General features: G+C 47.1%; 1 protein-coding gene across 1 annotated transcript in view; it reads right to left on the bottom strand.

Moving 5' to 3' along the window:
- LOC145361154 (GDNF family receptor alpha-2-like) overlaps positions 1-27,286 on the bottom strand; it is a 255,756-nt gene that overhangs the window by 72,287 nt on the left and 156,183 nt on the right. The window contains exon 4 of the mRNA XM_080216781.1: positions 25,354-25,699. Coding sequence (XP_080072907.1) covers positions 25,354-25,699 — 346 coding nt within the window. The remainder of the gene's footprint in view (positions 1-25,353; positions 25,700-27,286) is intronic.

Here is a 27,286-nt window from a genome sequence, read left to right as displayed (position 1 = left end):
GATCAGCATGGGCCAAACTCACATGATTCTCAGAAACGAGGTTTCAGGCGAGTCCTTTTGGTCAACCTTCCAGCTGGAAAGCATTCTGAATGTGTTTACCAAAGTAAGGTGCACAAAGAACCACGATGCAGGCCTCCTCACTGGGGAACTCTTTATTACTGGTGCATTGTCCCACAGTCATACCCAATACTGCTGACCCTGCCTCAGGTGTCACATGACCTGCACTCTTAAAGAGGCAGCATTCAGCCCAAAGGCCCAACATACACAGAAAGCTGCAAGGGCAATCAGGAAAACCACACAATGGAGATCCCACCAATCACCGTAAGAGTTACTGCCTCTGCCTCTCGCTCAACAACATCATCTCTCTCCCTTCCTTCAAGACCCTCCTTCAAACCTAATTCTTTGACCAAGTTTTGGGTCACCTGCCCCAGTTTGTGCTCCTGGGGGGACCTCGAGGGGATTTTCACAGTAACTTTGGAGCAGTGTTAATGTCAGCGTACTTGTGACACGAATAAATAAACTTTAATTGTGTCAATCCTTATTTTCTCAATCCCTCTCTCGAAGCACCTTGGGATCTTTTCCCTGAGTCAAAGGCACCACAGGGATGCAAGTCATGGTTGTGCCATATAATACATGATGGGTTGTTGTGTTGCTGGGGCAGGGCTGACCATTCCACCGACCATCACAAAAACCCTGAGGTCACTTTCAGTCTGCAGAGTGAGGGAGACAGAACAAAGAACATTAGAGCATAAGAACAGACCCTTCAGCTCCCCCCACCCCCGGCCTGCACCAACCATGCTGCCTGACTGAACTAAAACCCCCTACCCTTCCGGGGACCATATCCCTCGATTTCCATCTTATTCATGTATTAATCCAGATGCCGCTTAAAACTCACTGCCTGCTGCCACTTCCTCTCCCGGTAATGAGTACCAGGCACCCACCACCCTCTTGTGTAAAAAAACTTGCCTCGTCTATCTCCTTTAAACCTTGCCCCTCACACCTTAAACCTGTGCCCCCTTGTCACTGACTCTTCCACCCTAGGAAAAAGCTTCTGACTGTCCAAACTCTCCAGATGATGATCCTGTCTTCATTGTTCTGGGGTTGGAGCATCCAGCATGAATAAGCATCCTTCTCGCCAATCATTTCCTGAAGATGTGCACCAGGCAGGCAGGATACACTGTCAGCGGGTCAACGCTTGCCTCCGAGATAGGAGATTGTGGCTTCAATTTACTCACAGCGACTTGGTTTAAAAAAAATGAGGCCGATTGGGCAATGCGGCACTGAAGGTGTGCTGTACTGTCATGCTGTCTTCCAGGTGAGACTTCCAAACCCAAGCCACCCTCCCGTCCTCTCAGGAAAGATGGTACTCTATTGCCGGAGAATGGTTTACTGAACCGGGCAACAGAAAGAATTCTGATGAGGGTTGTTGTGAGACCGTGGTTCAGGAGAAATAACAGTTCACACTCTTCCCTTCTGGGCTCCTCTCCCTGTCCAGAAACCGCCCAACAACTGGGGAAAAACTCAGCGCTCCTGAGAGTCTAAGCTTGAATGAGCATCGCCATCCCTCAACTCCCCTATTCCAAACGGGACCCTCCATCTCCAACATCCCTCAACCAACATCCCGACATCAGACTACCCGGTCATTAGCACACTGCTGTCTCGGGGAGCGGACGGTGTGCAAATAGGCTGCCTTATTTCCCACATCATTACAGCGAGCATACTTCACAAATATTTCATTCTTTGGGGTTTTGTAAAGGAACTGTAGAAATAATATTCTTGCTGAATAGAAATCAATGACCAGCCAGAGATGTTGCCAGTGATGGATTCTTTGAACTGAGTGCATTAATTTAAGCAGAAATAGATTTATACACCGTCAGGTAATGCCAAAAACGTACTTCATATCCACATATTTATTGAACTAACATCGAACACTAGAGTAACCAAGGCAATAAGGCAAATACAATGAGCAAACAGCTCTTGCATTTTGGTGTCAATCTTTACCCTGTTAGCAGCGAAGAGACAAAAAGGTCGAAGTTTAATCGAATTCTTGGCACGTGAGTATTGAGATCATCTTCAATTTTTCCCTCATTTTATGCTCGCCATTTGGAGATCCTGTTAACCACATCCAGATTCCCAATTAGCCACATTTGATTAGTTGGTAACATATTGAACAACTGAGTTTTATTGCAGAGAGTGTTGTGCATCAACATATTATTAGCCTGGCTGCTGATTTACGCTCCCGAATAACATTTAAGCCCCAATTTCATTATGTTGTACAGTGAGATTTTTATGGGTGTTTCAGCATCTCATTCGTTAGCTGTCTAGTTTTCACTGGAATGATATATCACTGGTTTTTATTATTATCTTTTTCTTTATACATTCAGTGCCTATCCCTTGCTCCAATTTGCGAAGGCAAACAGCGTACTCTTCAAATAATGCAGTGTGAAGCCCAAACACATAAATATCTGCTCAAACAAGGCCAGATGTTGGCACTAATACCCTGAACTTGCCAAGGGGGTTATTTCCGCGATCCTTCCGTCTCCTTTAAGAACATGTGAACTCGGAAACACAATGAGGCCATGGTTAGGGTTCAGTTCCCGGGCTTGGGTCGCTGTCCTTGCAGAGTCTGCACGTTCTCCCCATGTCTGTGTGGGTTTCCTCCGGGTGTTCCAGTTTCCTCCCACAGTCCGAAAGATGTGCTGGCTCGGGTGCATTGACCCGAATAGCATGGGACTTTGTCAGGGGATTTCACAGTAACTTTACTGCAGTGTTAATGTAAGCCTTACTTGTGATGAATAAATAAACTTTAGGCCATTCGGCTTTGCAAGCCTGTTCCATTCAGTGCAGTCATGGTTGACTGTGGCCTTACCTCTACATTTCCTAGACTCCCGTTCAGAACAAAGTTTGTCCAACTCGACCTGTACTGTTCTGTACAGTCTTAGCAGGAGTTCCCTCCTGCTGTACTCCATCCTCTGCGCATCAATGGCCCAAAATTCTATTTGCCTTTCTAATTACATGCAATGTCTGCATACTGACATTTCAAGAGTCATGCTCCAGTGCACCCAGATCCCTCTGCACCAGACTTCTTCACTGTCTCTCCCTATTTCGTGATGATCATTGCAAACTGAAAGCGTCACTCTTAAAGATGTTGACGAGAACAATGGATTTGGAGCGTTTAACCCTTGCACCGTGTTTGGGGTTGTGATTCTGTGCCTTTCCATTTCTGAAGTCACGTACCAACCGACTCAAGAACAGCTTCTTCCCTGCTGCTGTCAGACTTTTGAATGGACTTACCTTGCATTAAGTTGATCTTTCTCTACACCCTAGCTATGACTGTAACACTACATTCTGCACTCTCTCCTTTCCTTCTCTATGAACGGTATGCTTTATCTGTACAGCGTGAAAGAATCAATACCTTTCACTGCATGTTAATACATGTGACAATAATAAATTAAATCAAATCAAAGGTGCGCACACGTTCTGACTCAACTGATGAAGGAGCAGCGCTTCGAAAGCTAGTGACTTTTGCGACCAAATAAACCTGTTGGACTTTAACCTGGTGTTATGAGACCTCTTCCTGTGTTTACCCCAGTCCAACACCAACATCCCCACATCATGGGAATAGTTAACACAGAGATTTCAGCATCACACATCTAGTCTAACGCAAACCTCACGTGCCTTGTTGGGATTCTATCAGAAACAAAAACTGCATTGAAACACTCCAAAGAAAAACAGAAGGCATCTCATTTCCTCCATTCACACGATTCCCACAACTAATATGAAGGGATGAAACCTCAGCCTCACACCGCAATTTGTAATTCACAAAGCTATTCCCACTGCCTAATTTATCAGTGGCCTGTGGGGAATAAGCACTTCTCCTCAATGTTTATTTGTTGCAGATTTTTCAAGCTGAGCGAAACACTGTTTTTAAAAGACTCCTAGCACGGGGTGAGAAAGGTCAACAGAAAGTATTGGCTTGGGTTGAGGATTGGTTGACTGACAGAACGTGGAGATGCCGGTGTTGGACTGGGGTGGGCACAGTAAGAAGTCTCACAACATCAGGTTAAACTCCAACAGGGAGCACGAGCTTTCGGAGCGCTGCTCCTTCATCAGGTGAGTGGGAGTTGTGCTCACAAACAGGACATATAAAGGCACAAATTCAATTTACAAAACAATGGTTGGAATGCGAGTCTTTACAGGTAATCAAGTCTTAAAGGTACAGACAATGTGAGTGGAGAAAGCATTAAGTACAGGTTATAGAGATGCGTATTGTCTCCAGACAGGACAGTTTGTGAGATTTTGCAAGCCCAGCCAAGTCGTGGGGGTGGCAGCGAGTGTAACATGAACCCCAGGTCCTGGTTGAGGCTGTCCTCATGTGTGCGGAACTTGGCTATCAGTTTCTGCTCAGCGACTCTGCGCCATCGTGTGTGTTGGAGAACGCTTACCCGAAGATCAGAGGCTGAATGCCCGTGCCTGCTGAAGTGTTCCCCAACAGGAAGAGAATACTCCTGCCTGGTGATTGTTGAGTCGTGTTCATTCATACATTGTCGTCACGTCTGTATGGTCTCTCCAAAGTACCATGCCTCAGTGGTCACGGGCATTCAGCCTCTGATCTTCGGCTAAGTGTTCTCCAAGGCGGCCTTCACGACACACGACAGCGCAGAGTCGCTGAGCAGAGACTGATAGCCAAGTTCCGCACACACGAGGACGGCCTCAACGGGGATCTTGGGTTCATGTCACACTATCTGTAACCCCCATGACTTGCCTGGGCTTGCAAAATCTCACACGCTGTCCTGTCTGGAGACGATACACATCTCTGTAACTTGTGCTTGGCCCTCTCTCCACTCATATTGTCTGTACCTTTAAGAGTTGATTGCATTCCAACCATTATTTTGTAAATTGAGTTTGTGTCTTTATATGCCCTGTTTGTGAACAGAACTCCCACTCAGCTGAACAAGGAGCTTGAGGCTCCGAAAGCTCGTGCTGCCAAATAAACCTGTTGGACTTTAACCTGGTGTTATGAGACCTCTTACTGTGTTTACCCCAGTCCAATGCCGGCATCTCCACATCATGGAAATAGTTAACACAGAGATTTCAGCATCACACATCGAGTCTAACGCAAACCTCACGTGCCTTGTTGGGATTCTATCAGAAACAAAAACTGCATTGAAACACTCCAAAAAAAACAGAAGGCATCTCATTTCCTCCATTCACACGATTCCCAGAAGCAAGATGAAGGGATGAAATCCCAGCCTCACACCGCAATTTGTAATTCACAAAGCTATTCCCACTGACTAATTTATCAGTGGCCTGTGGGGAATAAGCACTTCTCCTCTGTGTTTATTTGTTGCAGATTTTTCAAGCTGTGTGAAACACTATTTTTAAAAAACTCCTAGCACGGGGTGAGAAAGGTCAACAGAAAGTATTGGCTTGGGTTGAGGATTGGTTGACTGACGGAAAGCGGAAGGCCCTGATAGATGGGTCCTTCTTTGGATGGCAAACTTCTTTCTAGTTTATTTATTAGTGTCACAAGCAGGGTTAGATTAACACTGCAATGAAGTTACTGTGACAATCCCCGAGCCACCCCACTCCGGCGCCTGTTCAGGTACACTGAGGGAGAACTTAGCCCAGCCAATGCACCCTAACCAGCATGTCTTTCAGACTGTGGGAGGAAACCGGAGCACCCAGAGGAAACCCATGCAGGCACGGGGAGAATGTGCAGGGACAGTGACCCAAGCAGGGAATCGAACCCGGGTCCCTGGCGCTGTGAAGCAGCAGTGCTAACCACTGTGCCATCTTGCCGCCCACTGGAAACACAGAGTTCTTGGACCTCAAGTATTTCCAATTTATAGAATGACTTGTATAGAGTTTATCATGGCAAAATTTGCTAATGACACTGAAATAGGTGGGAAAGAATAGTATGAGGAGGGGGTAAAGAGTTTACAGCTGGATATAAATTGGCTTGGGGGACTGGCCAGAATCTGGCAGATGGAGTTTAATGTGGATAAGTGCGAGTTTATCCATTTTGGCTGGAAAAATAAAAATTATCGCTGAAATAGGAAGCAGATTCAAAGTGTGTCAGCGCAGAAGGATCTGGGTGTCCTTGTGCATGAATCGCAGAAAGTTAGTATCTAGGTGCAGCACATAATTAAAAAAGGCAAATGGGATGTTGGCCTTTATTGCAAAGGGATTGGAGTACAGAGTAAAGGGTTGCAATTGTATAGGGCATTGGTGAGACCACATCTGGAGTAACTTGTCCAGTTTTGGTCTCCTTATCTGAGGGAGGATGTGGTGGCATTGGAGGCAGTTCAGAGGAGGTTCACCAGATTGATTCTGGGGATGAAAGGGTTGTTCTATGAGGAGTGGTTGAATAGTTTGGGCTTTTACTCACGAGAGTTCAAAAAGAATGAGGGGGATCTGATTAAGGTATATAAAGTGCTGAAGGGAATTGATAAGGAGAACCAGATGTTCCCCGTTGTGGGACAGTCTGGAACAAGAGGTCACAGATATCGAGTGAAGAGGAGGCAGGTTTGAAACTGGAGAAAGCACTTCTCTGAGAGGGCTGTGAATCTGTGGAACTCACTGCCCCAGAGAGCAGTGAAGGCAGAATCAACCAACTGATTCAAAAAAGAGACAGATATGTTTCTGATGGAAAGCGAGATAAAGGGTATTGGGGAGCAGGCAGGAAAGTGGAGCTGAGACCAGGATCATGTTAAATGGCGGAGGAGGCTCCAAGGGCCAAACTGCCAACTCCTGCTCCTGTGTGCTGGTCACCAATTCTCAGCTAAAATTGGCAGGAAGATAGTTCTCAAGAGATATTGTGAATGTGGCAGTTCTGACATTTGTTGAGCAAACCCTGACGATCTGGGTTCAAATTCTTCCCCGGCAGGTTATGAGGCTCACTCAGTCAATTCACACAATGTAAACACTTTGGGAGGGCTGTAACTCTCCATTCTGGGTATTCAACTGCACATTCCAGCAAAGAAATCTTGCCCACTTCCAACTGTGTTGCTGTGGGTCATCATTGAGGCCCTGACAAGACCTTCCCCCGAGCCCGGGGCAAGTGATTCTGACAGAATTACTGACCTCAGAATATTACAGGCCGAGCTCTAATCTGTGCTCTCTCCGGTTCCCATCCTGTCTGGTTCTGCGCTGTGTTGGAGAATTGCATTCGTTCTCCACTGTCCAGCACTGCAGTTTACTGTCTCAGGGCACACTCAGGAAATATTTGCTGGTGGGACAAGGGCTGCTTTAGGTCCACACTACCCCATGCAAATGCACAATGACCTGAGCCAATCGGAACACTTATCTCATGCAGCTAGCCGATCGCTAATGTGTCTTTTCAGCCTCATACCTGGACAGGTTTGAGATGAGATCAGATGGCAGTACTGGGTATCATTGCTTCGTAGCGTGGAGGGGGCCCCCAAAAGACAATGTGGCATTGGAGCAGAGATTCGCACTAAACAGAGCTTCCATCTTCAGCCACAATGCCAGCAAAAATAAAGTCACCATTAAAGACCATGAGCGCATTCACCAATTCCACCCTGTCCCCGAATGACTTGGAGGTCTTGTGACGCAGTGGGTAGCATCGCTGCCTCTGAGCCATAAGCTGTGGGTTCAAGTCCCACCCCAGGACTTGGTGGCCAAAGGAGGCACATTCATAACTCAGCCAAACAGTTACAAATTCTTTCAACACATGCCAGTGGGCAGTACAATGGATAGCACTGCTGTCTCACAGTGCCAGGCACCGGGTTCAATTTCCGGCTTGGGTCACTGTCTGTGTGGAGTTTGCACATCCCCCCTGTGTCTGTATGGGTTTCCGCTGGGTGCTCCAGTTTCCTCCCACAGTCTGAAAGACGTGCTGGTTAGGGTGCATTGACCCAAACAGGTGTCAGAGTGTGGCGACTAGGGGAATTTCACAGTAACTTCATTGCAGTGTTCATGTAAGTCTACTTGTGACTAATAAATAAACTTTAACTTTACTTTTTTTCAACACTAAGCAGTCAGAATGGGAGAGATCAGCCATACGGTGGAATGTCGTGAACATGGCAATTCAAGCCAAGCCTGGAAATACAGTATCAGCTTCGACCATCTTCACAATAGAAAAGCCAATGACAATCTCAACATCTAAATTCATGGCTACAAGTTGAAGCACCACCCAACTTAGGGTGGACACTGAGAGCCTTCTTCCTCGGATGGAGATGGCTAGCATGAGGGGATACAGCTGTAAATTGAGGGGTGAGAGATATAGGACAGATGTCAGAGGTAGGTTCTTTACTCAGAGGGTAGTAAGGGTGTGGAATGTCCCGCCTGCAGCAGTAGTGGTCTTGCCAACTTTAAGGACATTTAAATTGTCATTGGATAAACATATGGATGATATTGGAATAGTGTAGATAAGATGGGTTTTGGATTTGTTTCACAAGTTGGCAAAAGGGCCTGCACTGTGCTGTCACGTTCAGTGTTCAAACTCCAACATACCTCGGAGTGACCCTGGATAGCACTGACCTACGTCGGAGGCAAATGAAAGAAGTTGAGCCTTGGAGATCTTGTCGAACTTCAAGAAAAGTTTTGATTCCACATGCAAGAGGAAGAGCTGGGCTCCAGCCTGAAATCTCAGGCTGCCTGCAAGCCCTTCTCTGCCCATCGTATGGGCCGTTCCATGCTCCCGAGTCGCAAAGTTTTACATTGTCACATTAATTGGATGCAAGATGGTTCTTTTAATCTCACCTTGCAAATGCATTGTTCATACGTCCCTGCTAATCATTTCTCCAGACATCTCCCATTTACCCGATCATAATGTCAAAGTGTTGTGTCTGCCTAACCGATCGACAATGATGTGTTAATTGCTCCCCCCTCTGATGGGTGATCATGTTTTCCAAAAGACTATGACCACCCCTAGACCTAGGGGGAGAACATAAACCATTGAATGCTTTAATTCCTATGCTTTAACAGTAAAAAGCGGCTCTTTACAAAATATTGTTACACTTTAGAAAGTTAATAAACTAATTTTCCTACATAAACTACCATTACATTCATTTGACCTAAAATATTAAACTTCTGACACTCTTTCAATAGATCCGAGATGTTCCTGGGGGTAGAAATCTCTTCCAAAGAAGTGTTGCTTCAGGGCATATGCTACAATTACTGGGTTTGTTATATATTTATTTTACAATACGTTGATGGGGAGATGTCTCTGTCACAACAGAAATGAACAGACACTCAAAATGGCCTGGATGTACTTTGTTCTGTGTGGTCAAAGATCCTCAGAAATGCAAATTTTATTTTTCACATGTGCCCTGCAGCAGACACAATCAGCCCAAAATAACTCAAGCAGCTCGCGTGCATTACTGAGACAAAAATAGATCGTTGAAATAGACGCAAGTGTAATCTTTCGACAAAAGCTTTGAGTTCAATAGCATTATCAGACCGTTGGAACAATATTTTCTCCATCAAGAGCAGGTATAATTATTGCCAAGTCTTCCATGTGTCAGAGAGTCGCTCTCTCTCTGCTTTTCTTTCTTACCCGCCCGGGCACACTGCTTCAGAATTTTTTTTTCGAAATGCGCATGCGCAGTTCAGACCTCCGATCGTTCTGGCAGCGCGAAGCAACCCGCCCCCGCCCCCCCCCCCCCCCCCCCCCCACACAGGCAAGAAAAGAGAATGTTTTATTCAAGTTTCCTGCAGTCTCGGGGACCTGAATAATTTGACAGATTTCCTCGTATCTACGGGGACGTTCACGGACGATTGCACAATGTTCAGCACCATTTGCGATCTTCAGAGACTGAAGCAGCCAATGTTCAAATGCAACAACATCTGGACAATATTCAGACTTGGGCTAGCAAGTGGCAAGTAATATTTGGGCCACACAAATGCCAGGCAGTGACCATCACCAATTAGAGATACTCTGACCACCACTCCTTGATATTCAATGGTGTAACCATCACTGAATCCCCCGCTGTCAACATCCTTGGGGTTACCATTGGCCAGAAACTCAACTGGACTCAGAACATAAACACAGTAGCAACAAGAGCAGTTCAGAGGCTAGGAAGACTACAGTGAGTAACTCACCCCCTGACTCCCCAGAGCCTGTCCACCATCTACAAGGCACAAGTCAGGAGCGTGATGGAATACTCCCGACTTGCCTGGATGGGTGCAGCTCCAACGATACTCAAGGAGCTCAACATCATCCAGGACAACACCCCATCCATTAATATCCACTCTCTCCACCACCGACGCTCAGTAGCTGCAGTGTGTACAATCTACAAGATGCACTGCAGCAATTCACCAAAGATCCTCAGACAGCACCTTCCTAACCCACAACCACTTCCATCTGGAAGGACAAGGGCAGCAGGTAAATGGGAACACCACCACCTGCAAGTTCCCCTCCAAGCCTCTCACCATCCTGACTTGGAAACACATTGGCTGTTCCTTCACAGTCACTGGGTCAAAATCCTGGAATTCCCTCACTAACGGCATTGTGGGTCAACCCACAGAACATGGACTGCAGCGATTCAATGAGGCAGCTCACCACCACCTTCTCAAGGGGGAATTAGGGATGGGCAATAAATGCTGGCCTAGCCAGTGACGCCCATGACCCACGAAAGAATCAAAGAAACATAAGCAGTACATCAGCTCTCACTGCGGTCATCCCTTTTTCACTGGGACCACCTGGGAGACGCAAGTAGATTATTGACTAGTGTCCCAAGGTGCAGTGTGGCACTGGGTCTGGGCACGTGCCTCAAGGGTCCACTGCTGTGACAATGAGCATCATAGTCTGAACCTCAACCGCCAGCTACCATAGATCTAATCTACTGCAGGACAATGGGAGTGCAGCATTGTCTGTCGAGATATCAAACTCTGGGTAACTGTCAAGGTCGATATGAACCGCCCCCCCTTTATCTTGAGGCTGTGCCCTCTAGTCCTACTGTCCTTTCTGAGCGGGAAGAGCCTCTCCACCTCTATCTTATCCATCCCATTCATCATCTTATACGTCTCAATGAGATCTCCCCTCATTCTTCTAAACTTTAACGAGTACAAGCCTAGTTTATTCAGCCTCTCCTCATAGTTCAACCCCCTCAACTCCGGTATCAGCCGAGTAAACCTCCTCTGCACTCCCTCCAAGGCCATATCCTTGCGTAAGTGCGGTGACCAAAACTGCACACAATACTCCAGCTGCGGCCTCACCAGTGCCCTGTACAGTTGCAGCAAGACCTCCCTACTTTTATATTCAAGCCCTCTCGCTATGAAGGCCAGCATCCCATTCGCCTTCCTGACCACCTGCTGCACCTGCAGGCTGGGTTTTTGCGACTCATGCACAAGGACCCCGAGGTCCCTCTGCACCGTCGCCTGCTGCAGTTTTTCGCCATGTCAGTAATAGTCCTTCCTACCATTCTTCCTACCAAAGTGGACCACCTCACACTTGCCAACATTAAATTCCATTTGCCAGTTCCTGGCCCATTCGCCCAGCCTATCTAGATCCTTCTGCAGACTTTCCACACCCTCCGCACAATTTGCCGTTCCACCAATCTTGGTGTCATCAGCAAATTTCGACACCTTACACTCGGTTCCCTCCTCCAGATCATCTATATAAATCATCTATATAAAGGTTTCAAGCAGCTGATAACATTCCATCAGAGGTCCACCACAGCTCTCCTGTGGAGCAAGCGAACCTCATGCCACCTCACTGACAAAGTTTGGCAAGATCTCCTTTCATATCTCTAAAACAAAGAGCAAAGAAAATTACAGCACAGGAACAGGCCCTTCGGCCCTCCAAGCCTGCACCGACCATGCTGCCCGACTTAACTAAAACCCCCTCCCCTTCCGGGGACCATATCCCTCTATTCCCATCCTATCCATGTACTTGTCAAGACGGCCCTTAAAACTCAGTATTGTATCCACTTCCACTACCTCCCCCAGCAATGAGTTCCAGGCACCCGCCACCCTCTGTGTAAAAAATCTGCCTCGTACATCTACCTTAAACCTTGCCCCTCGCACCTTAAACCTATCCCCCCAGTAATTGACCCTTCCACCCTGTTTAGTTCAGGGGAATGTAACAATATCATATTTAGAATTAATGAACAACTGCGTGTTGGAGAGAGTTCCATCCTGTACATGTAGAAATCTTCTCTAACTTCACGCCTGACAGATCTGGATCCAGTTTTGAGATTTTGGCCCCCGTCCTCAGACTGAACTTTTCACATGTCGAACACGTGTAATTGGTGGACCCAAACGAGAAGGCACAAGGTGCTCCTGGCCGCGAACGGCCCCCGGATGCAGGGCTGGCCATATAGCGTGGCAGTCACTGTGGACAGCACTTTGAGAAAGGCTCGGTGCTGCTGGGGAATGGGGAGGCAGAGGGTGACGGGAAGAGGGGGGGCAGGGGGAAAAGGGCTGACACTTCAAATGGGCTCCCTCAACGCGGACAGCGACTGCGGAGATGCCCCGTGCGTGAGCTGACGACCTGGGTGCATTGTAATGCAATGAAAACAACACTGCAAAGCAGAGTCTACGCAGCATGTTCAACCATGTGACAACAGAACTCTAAAAACCTCAGTCCCAGGACATTGCTTCATTGTTATATCTCACAGAATTAGATGATATGCTGGGCACAGTTCGCAAGAAGTCGCCTCAGTCTGGCACCACCTTGTATCTTTTTCCCGAAGGAAGAAGGCGGAAGAGAGAATGTCCGGGGTGTGTTGGGTCCATAATGATGCTGGCTGCTTTGCCGAGGCAGCGGGAAGTGTAGACAGAGTCAATGGACGGGAGGCTGGTTTGCGTGATGGACTGGGCTACATTCAGAACCTTTGATAGTTCTTTGCGGTCTTGGGCACAGCAGGAGCCCATACCAAGCTGTGATACAACCAGAAAGAATGCGATCTATGGTGCATCTGTAAAAGTTGGTGGGAATCATAGCTGACATGCCAAATTTCCTTCCTCTTCTGAGAAAGTAGAGGAGTTGGTGAGCTTTCTTAACGTTAGTGTTGGCATCTGCTCACAACCACGTGAAATTCTAACCCCAGGTTCTCCCAGTGGGAGAAATAATTTCCTTTCTCCTACCCCATCTCTTCCCGATAAATGTCTTGAAAGCTTTGATCAAATCACCCCTCAGACGTCAAAAGTCAGGGGACCACCTCTCCATTGCACCTTAACCCTGGGACGAGTAGGTGTCAGTCTGGGAGATCCACGCTGCCCTCCCTGCGAAACCCTACGCCATTCTACAAGAACTGTTCCCAGTTTGCTCAGAGCAACTCCAGGCCGATCTAACCAGGGCTTTGTACAGCTGGAGCATGAAATCCACTCTCCCCCCACACCCCCGGTTCTTTCCATATAAAGGCCAGCACTCCTGCCTAAACCAACATAACCATTCATATCTTGCGGAGCGTAGATTGATATTGTTCTACCCATCAACAGTAGCCGCACTTCAGACCGAGCAATTGGGCTGTGAAGTGCTCTGCGATCTCTCGATACACACAACATCCACACTTTGATCTTGCAGACTTCACTCTAATGTATAATCAGACACTAATATTATATTTTTAAAAGCGGGATGTGATAGTCTGAATTATTGCATTAAAACAATAATTAGGAATGATACAATCCGTATCATTTTTTATGCAATTAAGTTTTGCAGTATTTTTATTCAGATGTATTCCTCGTGTTCACCATTAATCAGCTGCCATTGAACAGATTATCATATTTGCATAAAAACATTTCAGAAGTTTCGCACAAGCTTATCTCCGAGCATGAGAAGTGTCTAATTAATCTCGGCAATTATCTCCGAGACAACAACACTTCACATTGCTTTTGTAAGGTTGAGTCAAACCATGACAACCTCGCGGTGTTAACTTGGGGTGACCTCACTCGTCACGTTGCAGCGTACACTCCAACACCTCGCCGAGCAGAGACGCAGGAGATCCTCAACACCTGATACTCCCAGGGCAGCAGCCTAAAGGCAGCGCAGGTTTGCAAAGGACAAAGTTAAGGCAGAGGCAATGCAGGTGGAGAAGGTCGTCAAGAAGGCAGAAAGCATGCTTGCCTTCGTTGGTCGGGGCACTGATTTAAAAATTGGCAAGTCACGTTGCAGCTTTGTGGAACCTTAGTTCGGCCGCACTTGGAATATAGTGTTCAATTCTGGTCGCCGCACTACCAGAAGGATGTGGAGGCTTTGGAGAACATCCAGAAAAGATTTACCAGGATGTTGCCTGGTATGGAGGGGCATTAGCTAGGAGGAGAGGTTGGAGAAACTTGGGTTGTTCTCACTGGAGCGACAGAGGTTAAGGAGGCAACCTGACAGAAGTCTACAAGATTATGAGGGGCATGGACAGAGTGGATAGTCGGAGGCTTTTTCCCTAGTCAATTACTAGGGGGCACAAGTTGAAGGTGCGAGGGGTAAGGTTTAAAAGAGATACGTGAGGCAGATTTTTTCACACAGAGGGTGGCGGGTGCCTGGAACTCATTGCCAGGGGAGGTAATGGCAGTGGATACGGTAGTGACTTGTAAGGGGTGTCTTAACAAATACGTGAATAGGATGGGAATAGAGGGATATGGTCCCCAGAAGGGTAGGGAGTTTTAGTTCAGATGGGCAGCATGGTCAGTGCAGGCTTGGAGGGCCGAAGGGCCCGTTCCTGTGCTATAATATTCTTTGTTCTTTGTTCCAGCTGCATTTTCCTGCCTTTTTCCCCTAACTCCTCAATTCCTCTCATTCCCAAAAATCAACTGACCTCAACTTTGAAGACACTCAGTGACTGAGCATCCAGAATCCGTGAGGTGGAAATTTCCAGAGATTCACAACTCCTTCCGAGTGAAGACAGTTCTCCTCATCACAATCCTAAATGGCCGACTCCGTATCCTGAGAGGGTGACAGCGAAAGGTGACCCCATGGGCTGCAGTGATCCATGCAGCGAGTCCGAAGCCCGAATGGCCCCTCTATCGAATCGTGCGGGCAGCGACAGCAGAGGAGGAGGCTGTTCGGACCATCGGGTCCATGTCGGCTCCCCATGGAGCAATCTGGACAGTGCTGCTCCCCAGGCTCGGTTTCCCCCCCCGCCCGATTTTTATTTGCTGCCTTTCGATGACCGACACTCCCTCAGCAACGACTGAGTTTCCAGCCCTCTGATTGGCCCGGCAACATCAGAGACCGGTTCATTGTCCTTGATTGGACGGCGAGCCCCCGGCCCCTGCCCCGCCCCCCCCCCCTCCCCCGTGCAAGCCAATAAGGAAGCAACAAAACGGACGAGCTGGGAGTGGACGCAAGAGGCCCATTTCATCCAGAGATTGGGTATTGGAACCTGGAAATCTTCCCCACGACTTCCCCTCTTGAGTAAGTTCCATCAGCTAGCTCAATATCACACAAAAGCAGGAAATAATTCTGGTATTCCCAATCAAGATCACCCGGAAAAGATTTCTCCTGGAAACAACAAGCAGCAATCAGGGGAAAAAAAACAGCAACAGATTGGACCTTTCCACTGAATACCACAATGTGGCATTTGCAGTTTTAATTTCATTAGCTGCCTTCCGAAGCTGTAATCACGCTGTGATTCCAAACAGACTCCTTCCATTTCATCCCCTGTCTCGACTGTTAACTGTTTGATTCATTGGTTTACATTTCACCCAGGACAGAATCTCTCCTTTCTCCCTACGACGTGGAGATGCCGGCGTTGGACGGGTATAGGCACAGTAAGAAGTCTCACAACACCAGGTTGAAGTCCAACAGGTTTCTTTGGAAGCACGAGCTTTTGGAGCGCCGCTCCTTCATCACCCAGGTGTGGCTGGCAAGACCAGCATTTGTTGCCCATCCCTAATGGCCCCTCGAGGGGGTGGTGGGTGAGCCGCCTTCTTGATCCGCTAAAGTCCATGTGTCGTAGGGACACCCACAGTGCTGACAGGAAGGGAGTTCCAGGATTTTCACCCAGCAACAGTAGAGGAACGGCGATATATTTCCAAGTCAGGATGATGAGTGTTTCTGCAGTCTCCTATCCCATTTTCAAATCCCTACTTGACTTTGGCACTCTCTATCTCTGAAACCTTCTCCACCCCAACAATCCTCAAGACCCCTGTGCCCTGTGATCCTGAATCTGAATAGCTCTGGTTTTAATCACTCCATGGTTGGTGGCTCTGTCTTCAGTTGCCAAAGCCCATAAGCCCTGGGATTTGCACCGCAAAGCCTCTCCATCTCTCCCTGCCACCCTGAAGACACGCCTTAAAACCTCACTCCTGGACCAAGTTTCTGCTGGTCTCACTTCATGACCCCCTTGCGTGGTTCAGTGTCACACGCATGTTTGATCACACACGAGAAGCAACTTGGGACGTTTCACGACATGGTCGGCGCTACCTAAACGCAGCCAACGTTGCCCTGAATGGTGCCAAGCACTGAAGTCTCATTTGAACCGTACCCTGATAAGTGAAGGGTCTTGCTTGATTCCGGAGTTGAGAGGGTTGGCTTATGAGGAGAGACTGAGTCGGCTGGGACTATACTCATTGGAATTCAGAAGAATGAGGGGGGAGATCTTATACAAACATATAAGATTATGAGGGGAATAGATAAGATAGAAGCAGGGAAGTTGTTTCCACTGGTGGGTGAAACTAGAACTCGGGGGCATGGCCTCAAAATAAGGGGGAGCAGATTTAGGACTGAGTTGAGGAGGAACTTCTTCACACAAAGGATTGTGAATCTGTGGAATTCCCTGCCCAGTTGAGGCTCCCTCATTGAATATTTTTAACGCAAGGATAGATACATTTTTGAACGGTAAAGGAATTAAGGGTTATGGTGAGTGGGTGGGTAAGTGGAGATGAGTCCATGAAAAGATCGGCCATGATCTTATTGAATGGTGGAGCAGGCTCGAGGGGCCAGATGGCCGACTCCTGCTCTTAATTCTTAGGTTCTGATGTTCTTCCTGTGTCTTGCGGATCAAACGTGATGACACGCTGCTGTAGGTTATCTCCCCCGACCATTCAGATTCCTGCCCTTAATCCTCCCTTGTTTAAATTGCAGTGCGGATCCCCAAACCACTTATGTGAGCCCGTTGTCAACATTGTAAAGATTCGCACTCAAGAAGCCCAGAGTGGGGAAAGGAATCTTGCTGCTAATGGAATCCCTGGTCACAACAGAGGCCTGTCACCGTCCCCTGATGAGAGATTACAGACATTGCCTTTTGGACTCTTTTATTTTTAGCGATGTAGGTGTCTGAGTGTTAAAATGCATTTAAGTCATTATATCTTGGAAATAGCTGTCTGTAGCTTTCAGCTGTGATGAGAAACTGATGGCTTTTACCACAGAAACTTTATGACTATTGATGGGATGCAGCACGATGTTTGATGGCCATCTAATAACCATCTCTCCACAACACAACCGAAAAGTGGACGTGCATCAAACTGATAGCCCCCATCAGCCACACCACAACAGCATCCCGTACACAGAGCAAGGGGCTGGGGAAACAGGGACCAACACTGACATTTCACATTCACCCCTGCATCGGCCTGTGTCTGAACCCACATTTAATCCCCCCTGGACGCTTCACTTTGTTTTGTTCATTCGTGGGGCATGTGCGTCGCTGGCTGGGCCAGCATTTATTGCCCGTCCCTCGGTGCCCTTGTTCAGCGGGCAGCTACAAATCAACCGCGTTGCCGTGGCTCTGGAGTCACATGGAGGCCAGGCCGGGTAAGGACGGCAGATTTCCTTCCCTGGAGGACATTAAAGTTGATTTATTAGTCAGGAGTGAGGCTGACATTAACACTGCAATGAAGTTACTGTGAAATTCCCCTCGTCGCCACACTCCAGTGACTGTTTGGGTCAATGCCCCCCAACCAGCACGTCCTTCAGACTGTGGGAGGAAACTGGAGCCTCCACAGGAAACCCACGCAGACACGGGGAGAACATGCAGACTCTACACAGAGAGTGACCCAAGCCAGGAATCGAACCCGGGTCCCTGGCACTGCGAGTTAGCAGTGCTAACCACTGTGCTACTGTGCCACCCCATATAGTTGAACCATATGAGTGTTTGCGACAATCGACAACGGTTTCATGGTCATCTGTAGATTCTTAATTCCAGATATTTTTTATTGAATTCAAATTCAAATTCACACCTGCCGTGGTGGGATTCGAACCCGGGTCCCCAGAACATGAGCTGAGTTTCTGGATTAATAGTCGGGTGATAATGCCACTCGGCCATCGCCTTCCAGCTCCAATGGGAGCAAGCAGGAGACAGCAGTGGAGTAAACAGAGATTCAAAACAGTGAAGGAAACACCCCCTCTGACAGCCCTACAAGGAAGACAACAAGTCTTAAAATGAGTGCTGACAGTAGTCACTGACTAACGCGTGAGGCATTTGCATGGCCTTTCTATGCCTGCTCCTCAATGTGGAAGTTAACATATTCAACCAGCTCACTGTGCAAGGCTGGGCATCACCAATCGGAACGGAAGTCTCCCCAGGCCCCACCAGAAGGTTCAGTGGTGGGGGGAGTGGAGGGGGGAGGTGAGGGGGGCAGGGGGGGAGGGTTGGGGGCGTGGGGGGGAGTCACTTGGCAGGGAGCGCACAAAAAAAAACAAACCCGGGGTCACAGCCGTGTGAATTTCCCACAGTATCTGTCGGTGGGGGCCTGCCACGGGGGAATCCAGAATCCCACGGAATGGGATGCGGATGAAGGCCTGGCCAGACTGGGATTTCCCATCCTTCGCCATGCCAGAAGGAAAGTACGCCAGCGCTGAATCCGTCTGGAACAACGCGGCACACAGATGGCGGGACCCAGCGAGGCAATGCCTGAGGATGCCTCTGGTGCTCAGGGTAGAACTCCGGAGGCAGCTTCAGTGATGTGTCGGGATCCAGCGACCCTGGGTTCCGACACTTCACAGCAATGAGTTAGAGTCATAGAGTCATAGCATGGAAACAGGCCCTTCGGCCCAACCTGTCCATGACACCTTTTTTTGTAAGCCCCTAAGCTCATCCCAATTACCCACATTTGGCCCATAACCTTCTATACCCATCGTACCCACATAACTATCGAAATGCTTCTTAAAAGACAACATTGTACCCACCTCTACTACTACCTCTGGCAGCTTGTCCCAGACACTCACCACCCTCTGTGTCAAAGAATTGCCCCCTCTGGACCCTTTTGTATCTCTCCCCTCTCAACTTAAACCTATGCCCTCTAGTTTTAGACTCCCCTACCTTTGGGGAAAGATACTGACTATCTAGTTGATCTGTGCCCCTCATTATTTTATGGACCTCTATTGTAAGGGGCTGAGAACACAGCCTTGTGGGGTACTGGTGTTGAGGATGATCGTGGAGGAGGTGTTGTTGCCTATCCTTACTGATTGTGGTCTGTGAGTTGGGAAGTTCAGGATTCTGTCACAGTGGGAGACGCTGAGGCCCAGGCCACGGAGTTTGGAGACGTGTTTCATGGGAATAATGGTGTTGAAGGCTGAGCTGTCATCAATAAATAGGAGTCTGACAGAGGTGTCCTTGTTATCCAAGTGTTCCAGGGTTGAGTGCAACATAGGGATTAAGATTTCCTTGCAGGGTTCATCTGTTGGACAGAGGTTTAGTCGTTTATGAAGATGCCTGGGCACAATTGCGCGCTCAAAGACAACAACATCCTGGAGCATTGACAAAGTTCCAGCCAAGTTCAGCTTTGACAAATGGTCAAAAGAGACTCGAAACATCAGCTCCTTCCTCTCCTTCCAGATGCTGCCAGACCGGCTGAGATTTTCCAGCATTTTCTCTTTTGGTTCATGTAGCATCCAGTATGGTATCCCCCCTGACAAAAGACAATTTCTGAACCAAACAGAAACTGGCCTCCACATCACCGTAATAAGACACTGATAAATTGTAAAACACAATCCAAAAACAGACAGCTTTAAGGATGACCCGATTTAACTCGTCAACTGGATCCCAAGTGACGATCACTCTAAAATCAACACATTCATGAATAGGAATTTTATTTATTTGAGCAGGATCCCATTAGAATCGGGATTTATTCCTTTCAAAGAGATTTATTTATTTTGTTAACAGTTTCGTTAATTTGTTCACAGTTGGATTGACAAATAAATTGTTACATGTTGATTTTAGAGAGGGTGTCGAGGATTTGTTTTGAATTTAACCGCTAGAAGCTGTTGAAGAACAAGTCACACCACTTCACACACTTTTTACAGACTATCGGGTGAGGTACACCTCATTGGGTGTTTCAGGTGGGGGGTCGGAATCCATCTCCGCTTTACAACAATACCAATCTCAACATCAATCGCTGAAGAGAAATGCCCAGGCCCTTATAATATCCAGCTGGTTACAATCTGGTTGAAACTTGTTTTGTGAGGCTGTCTGGGCAATGATAATATTCTCCGGTGGTTCCTGTTCTGAGTAGAGACTCAGATCAGTTCTTCAGACACATTTAAATGTCTGCGAGGCCTGTCTTCCTCAACCTTAACTGAGAGTGATCATCCGAGGTGTAGACCTGATCTGGAATAGTCCCAAATATGGATAATAATCCACTCCACAATGCAGCGCACAGGACTCCCACTGTGGCTCAAACTCCTGTACAGACTGATGATGAGTTTCTTGCTCCAGTGCACCAGTAAACACAAAGTTCTGAGACGACTCCAGAATGATGTTGCTGAAATGACAGCTTCCACAAGTCATGAGGCCGTGATATCAAGTTTAAAAAAAGGTTTTAAAAAAAAAACTGTTTATAAAAGTCATGTTCTCCAAGTCAGGCTGAATCGCAACCAGAGTTTTTCTCTCTTCTGTCAACTGAGCGTCTTCCAATTTTCCAGAAGCCAGTCATCTCATGGTTTGTTATTTTTGCTTCCCCCCAACCAGCAGGCACGAACTTTCAGGCTGAATATCGCTGCCCATTTCTCACTCTGACTGTGTGTGTATCTATCCTCGTTTTAGACAGTGCTGCCTCTCTCTGCTTCACAATGTCTGAGAAGTCACACATTCCATTGTCGATATTCACAACAACTCCATAAGACTTGGCTTCACCTGGTTGGACAAAATTAATCGCTTGGTGTCTTTGCTCGCTTCTTTTAGCCCAGTCCATGCTGTGCCTCACAAGGTTGATGCAATGCGCTGTGAGAGGACGTGACGCTCCGAGTTCTGGGAATCCCTCCCGACGCTGTCCCACTTCTCCTTTGAGACGTCTGTTTACTTCTCATTGAGCTTTCAGTCACTTGCTCCAAGGTTGTAACAATCCCCTTGGCGAACCCATCAACCAAAATAACCAAATTTACTGAGCGTTTTACAGATTACCGGGTAACGTACACCTCATTAGTTGTTTCGGGGAGGGGGGGATCCATTTCTGCTTTACAAAAATATCAATCGCAACATCAATCACTGAAGAGAAATGCCCAGAGCCTTATAACATCTGGCTTGTTACAATCTGGCGATTCTTCTGCAAATGAAGAAATCACCAACAAGATTCCATTTTCTCTTAGTTTTCACCTCAACACCAATCAGAAGCAATGCATCTTACCCAGGAGGCAAGCTATGCTCTCAACTACAGAACATGTTTCACTTTTGATGGTTGGTACAACCAAAGGTACATCTTACACAACTTCAATCATAACTCTCTGTGTTCCCCTTTCTATCTCTGACTTTCTCTGTATCTGTATCCATTTACATCACCCTCGCCCCCCAGCTCCTCTGCTTATACCTCTCCCTTGTGTCTGCCAGACACACGGCTTCTTTAACTTACTTCCTGTCAGGTCTTCCAGGTCAAGGGTTAGCAGGTCACATGGCCCCAGCAATTCTTAGTTATCCAAGAAAATTACAATTGGTCCCTTTGCAATTGATACCAGTTCTTACAAGTCATTTTCAAACATTCTAACAGACAGTTCCACGTTCCACAGATCCTGGAAGCTCCTGATTCAAAGGTCATTGTGACACCTCCGTGTGTTCCATGTCAAATTTTGTTTGATGCAATGTGCATTGGGATGTTTTGCAGTATGAAAGGTGCTACGTAGATGCAAGCTTTTGTACGACCTACAGACCCTTCCAAAATGCCACTTATTCCCTTTTAAGCAAAGATAATGGTGGTGTCAAATTGTGGGGAACTTGTCAATTTTTTTGTGACTGGCCAAACAATGCAGAAAACACTATCGTCATTCAGATAGTAGATAGCAACAGCCTGATACTGAATGGTGGCTTCTCTCTATCCCAGAAAGAGTCTGGCCAAGTGTTGCGGGTCGCATATCCCTCCCCTTCAACTGGACATGGGGCGCTTGCTCAGAAAGCCTGACTTGGGATGTGCCAACATCCAAAAAGACAGCCGCTTTTCAAAACCCTGCCACCCCAAGGCTAGCCCTGGCCAAACAAAGGCAAATGGAGCTGCTTCAGGGTATTTCGCTCCAACTCCAAGCTCTGGAGATCCATCCCTACACCTTTCCAAAGAGAAAGAAGAAAGGTGGGATGGGGCCCGAGTGGAAGAAGTGAAACATGAGGAAGGACAAGTGTAACCAGGTGTCAGAGAGAGAATGAAAGAAACTGCAAATGAGGGAGAGAGCCAGACTGAATAAACACACTTATAAGCAAAGGAGGTAATGAGTGTTTGGTCTTGGGTTCTGAGGCTCGGTAGGGTTTCTTTATCGTTTCCTTCTTTCCTGAAGATTGCGACCAAAGGCTGTTTCTCATTAAAATAATTTGTATTTTCTTTATAGATTTAAATCCATCTCAGTACTCCGTACGAGATTATCGAGGTGCTTCTGTCTCATTGTCACGTGACACTGCTTCATAGTTACATCAGCTGTTACATCTGTATTGGGCTCCAGATGTGTTAACCCTTTGCACTACAAGGGGATGGCGACAGATAGAGAATGAGGAGCAGAGGAGATGGGGGCAGCACAGTGGCAGAGTGGTTCGCACACTGCTGCCTCACAGCAGCAGGGACCTATGTCCGATTCCTGGTTTGGGTCACTGACTGTGTGGAGTTTGTATGTTCTCCCCGCTTCTGCGTGAGTTTCCTCCGGGTGCTCCGGTTTCCTCCCACAGTCCAAAGATGTGCAAGTGAGGTTGACCCTTAGAGACAGGGGGTAAATAAATATTTGGCAATACGGGAATCGGGCCTGGGTGGGATTGTGATCGGTGCAGGCTCGGTGGGCCGAATGGCCTCCGTCTGAACTGTAGGGATTCTCGATTCTAGAAACATGAGAGAGAGAAAGAACACGGTGAAGAACAAGAGAATGAATGATGATGGAATGAATGATAAAGGGATTTCAGATCACTGATACAGGAAGCTGAGAAGGGGCTATGAGAATGTCACTCTTTGCACTGAATTGAGATCTGGGATGATACGCTGAAAAGGGTGCAGAAAGCAGACTCAGCAATGACTTGCAAAAGGCACCTGACTGCACCCTTGAAAAGGGAACAATTTCATGGCTGTGGGCAAAGAGCCGTTGTGAGAATGGGTTGAATCGGAGAGATCTGCCAAAGAGTCAGAAGCTCAGAACTGTTACGGTGTAGGAGGCGGCCATTCAGCCCATTGTGTCTCTGCCCATTCTCCAAATGAGTAACTCATCTCGTTCCATTCTCCCGCCTTCTCCCTGTAACCCTGCACATTCTTCCTTTACAGAGAACGTTCCAATTCCCTTTTAAAAGCTTCAGTTGACTCCACCAAACCCTCAGGCAGCAGGTTCTGAACCATTTGTTGTGTGAAAAAGTTTATCATCATGTCGTCTTTACTTCTTTCACTGGTTACGTCAAATTTGTTCCCTCTCTGTCGATCCTTTCACAAGTGGAAACAGTTTCTCCCTGTCTGCTGTGTCAAGAAACCCTCATCATTTTGAGCATCTCTACCAAATCTCATCTCAACCTTCTTCTCTCCAAGGAAAACAATCCCAACTTTTCCAATCAAACCTCATAACTGAAATTTCTCATCCCTGGAACCATTCTCGTCAACCTGGACATCAATCAGTGGATGTCATGCTCCAAACTGAGCCCAAACTTGTGTCTTACACAAATTCAACATAACTTCCTGGCTTGAGAAAGAAAGACTGAGAGAGGAAAAGGGAAAAAATATTGTTAGAATGTGTGCAGAAGAGACTGATATAAATGAGAATAAGTACAGCAGAGTGAAAGTACCTTGCTGCACAACTCTCACCAAGAAAAGAAATACAATTGTTTGCAATAAGTATTCAAAGAATTTCTCACTTCTGTCAAATCTCATGGATTGTCACTCTCTCACCCAATTTGCACTGTTGCAAATAGATAAGCGGGAGTGATACTCTTCAACTCATCTCCATTTCTCTCCCTGAGCTTTGTTATGACAAAGTAGCTCAGGTGTAAATGACTCGGATGAAGGGACTCAAGGTACAGTTGCTAAATTTGCCAATGACTCAAAGATAGGGAGGAAAGTATCGTGTATAAAAGACTACAAAAAAAAATGATAGGTTAAATGAGTGGGCAAATTGCTTGCAAATGGAGTAGAGTGTGGGATAATGTGAATTGTAAGATATTACAGAGTTTCGAGATGCAGAGGGATCCGGGTGTCCTAGTGCATGAATCACAAAAGGTTAGTATGCAGGTCCAGCAAGTAATCAAGAAAGCTAATAGAATGTTATGTTTTGTTGTGAGGGAAATTGAATACAAAAGCTGGAAGATTATGCTCAAGTTCTTCAGGGTATTGCCAAGATCACACCTGGAGTAATGCACTGGTCTGCTCACTAAAGGAAGAATGTACATGTATTGGAAGCAGGTCAGAGAATGTTTGCGTTCAGGAATGGACAGGTTGGCTTTGGAGGAAAGGTTGAACAGGTTCGATTTTACCAGAGTTCAGCAGAGTAAGAGGTGACTTGATTGAAGTATGCAAGATTCTGAGGGGTGTTGACCGGGTGGATATGCGGAGGGGGTCTTCCCCCTTGTGGGAGAATCTAGAACGAGGGGTCACGGTTCAAAAAATAAGGGGCCACCCATTTAATCCAGAGATGAGGAGAATTTGTTTTCTCTCGGGGGAGAGGGTGGCGAGACTCTGGAACTCTCTTCCTCAAAGGGCAGAGGAAGCAGAGTCTTTGAGTATCTTTAAGGCTGAGCTGAATCTTCATCAGCAAGAGGGTGAAGGGCGAGATGGAGTGGGTGGGAATGCGGAGTTGAGGTTATAATCAGGTCAGGCACGATCGCAGGTTCGAGGGGCTGAGTGGTCTATTTCTGCTCCTAATTCATGTGTTTGTGATCGAGTTAAAAGCTCTGAACATTTACCGCTGGAAAAGAGAGAGATGGCACGCGACTGCTTCCTTTACTCGTGCCTCCAAACCCTGCAGCCAGGGCACTTCACAGCTGACACACAACACAGCATTCCCTTCACTTTATCGCGTTGTCACACATCCAGCCAGCAGGCTGGAGCAATCGCAGAGACTCTGTGCGCCCTTACCTGCACACGTGGTCCGTCTTGCAGGTCTGATGGAGCGCCAAGCAATTGGTCTTCTCCTTGTCGTCGTACGAGCAGACGGGTACGATGGTTTGGCGACGCCTCTCTGCGCACGCTGGGTCGTTGCAGGAGCAGAAGAGCAGCCGGTAGCTGTACTCCGCCGGCACCCGGTCGAAGAACTGCCTCAGCGACTTGTGGCACTTGCGGCGGCTGCAGGTGTCGGAGGGGGAGGTGCGCTTGATGCAGGTGGAGATGTAGAGCGAGCGGTACCTTTTGCACGTGTCGTTCAGGTTGCAAGCCTTGGCCGCGTCCAAGCACTGGTTTCCACGAGCTCCCGTGGGCTCCATCCCTGCATTAAAAAAAAGGGAAGGGAAAATGTTATTGCCATCTCATCTAGGGTTGGTGCAGAAAATCAAAACAGACCCCAGAGGGCAGGTGACACATGTATCATCTGATATAACTGGCCCCAATAACAGATTCAATGCAGCCAAACACAAACACTGTCTCTCGCAGTCTGTGTCATTCCAAGATACATCAAACAGGGCAGTCAATCAAGAAATTGGATGCCAAGAAGTCTACAGAATGAGCATGATGCAATTTCTAATCAGTCAGAATGTCCGACCTTCAGCCAGGGGGCTACAAGCACCTCCTTAAAACCCAAGCAACTTGGTGCTCTTCACCTTTGCAGGGGTTGCTATTCAAATGCGGAAACAGGTGCACTTGGGCTGGAGCCCAAACATCAGTTTCCTCGGCCAGAACATGGAATACAGGAGTTGGGGCGTCTTGTTGAAGTTATACAAGACATTGATAAGGCCACATTTGGCATACTATGTCTGGTCACCCTATTATAGAAAGGATATTTTTAAACTAGAAGGAATGCAGAAGAGATTTACAAAGGATGCTACTGGGACTTGATGGTTTGAGTTATAAGAAGAGGCTGGATAGACTGGGACTTTTTTCTCTGGAGTGTAGGAGGCTGAGGGGTGACCTTATAGAGGTCTATAAAATAATGAGGGGCACAGATCAGCTAGTCAATATCTTTACCCACAGGTAGGGGAGTCTAAAACTAGAGGGCATAGGTTTAAGGTGAGGTGGAGAGATACAAAAGGGCCCAGAGGGGCAATATTTTCCACACAGAGGGTGGTGAGTGTCTGGAACGAGCTGCCAGAGGTAGTAGTAGAGGCGAATACAATTTTGTCTTTTATAAAGCGTTTTGACAGTTACATGGGTAAGATGGGCATAGAGGAATATTACAGGACTCATGAGGAGTGCAATTAAATCACCTATCGTTCTTCCAAATCTAAGGAAAATAAAGCCACGTTGATTTAAACGTACGTACACAACATGAAGTGCACAGGATAGTTCTCAGTATAAATACACAGGGTAATTCTCAGTACAAGTATACAGGGTAGTTCTCAGGATAGGTACACAGGATAGTTCCCAGTGTAAATTCACAGAGTAATTCTCAGTATAAGTACACAGGGTAGTTCCAGTATAAGTACACAGGAAAGTTCTCAGTATAAGCACACAGGATAGTTCACAGTGTAAGCACACAGGGTAGTTCTCAGTCTAAGTATATCGGGTAGCTCTCAGTGGAAGTACACAGGATCATTTTCAGTATAAGTACACAGGGTAGTTCTCAGTATAGGTACACAGGATAGTTCCCAGTCGAAGTTCACAGGGTAATTCTCAGTGTAAGCACACAGGATCATGCTCAGTCTAAGTACATAAGGTCGTTCATAAAAAAAAGCACACAGGTGGTTCTCAGCACAACAGGATGGTTCTTAGTACAAGTACATAGGATAGTTCTCAGTATAAGCACACATGTAGTTCTCAGTATAAGTACACAGAATCGATCTCAGTAGAAGTACAAAGGATCGTTCTCAGTATAACTACACAGGCTAGTTCCCAGTCTAAGTATACAGGATTGTTCTCA

Source organism: Carcharhinus amblyrhynchos, chromosome 34 (assembly GCF_965287045.1).
Source record: "Carcharhinus amblyrhynchos chromosome 34, sCarAmb.v2.hapA, whole genome shotgun sequence".
Lineage (NCBI taxonomy): Eukaryota > Metazoa > Chordata > Chondrichthyes > Carcharhiniformes > Carcharhinidae > Carcharhinus > Carcharhinus amblyrhynchos.
Note: the sequence above shows the minus strand (reverse complement) of the source record. Positions and strands in the feature narration are given on the sequence as shown.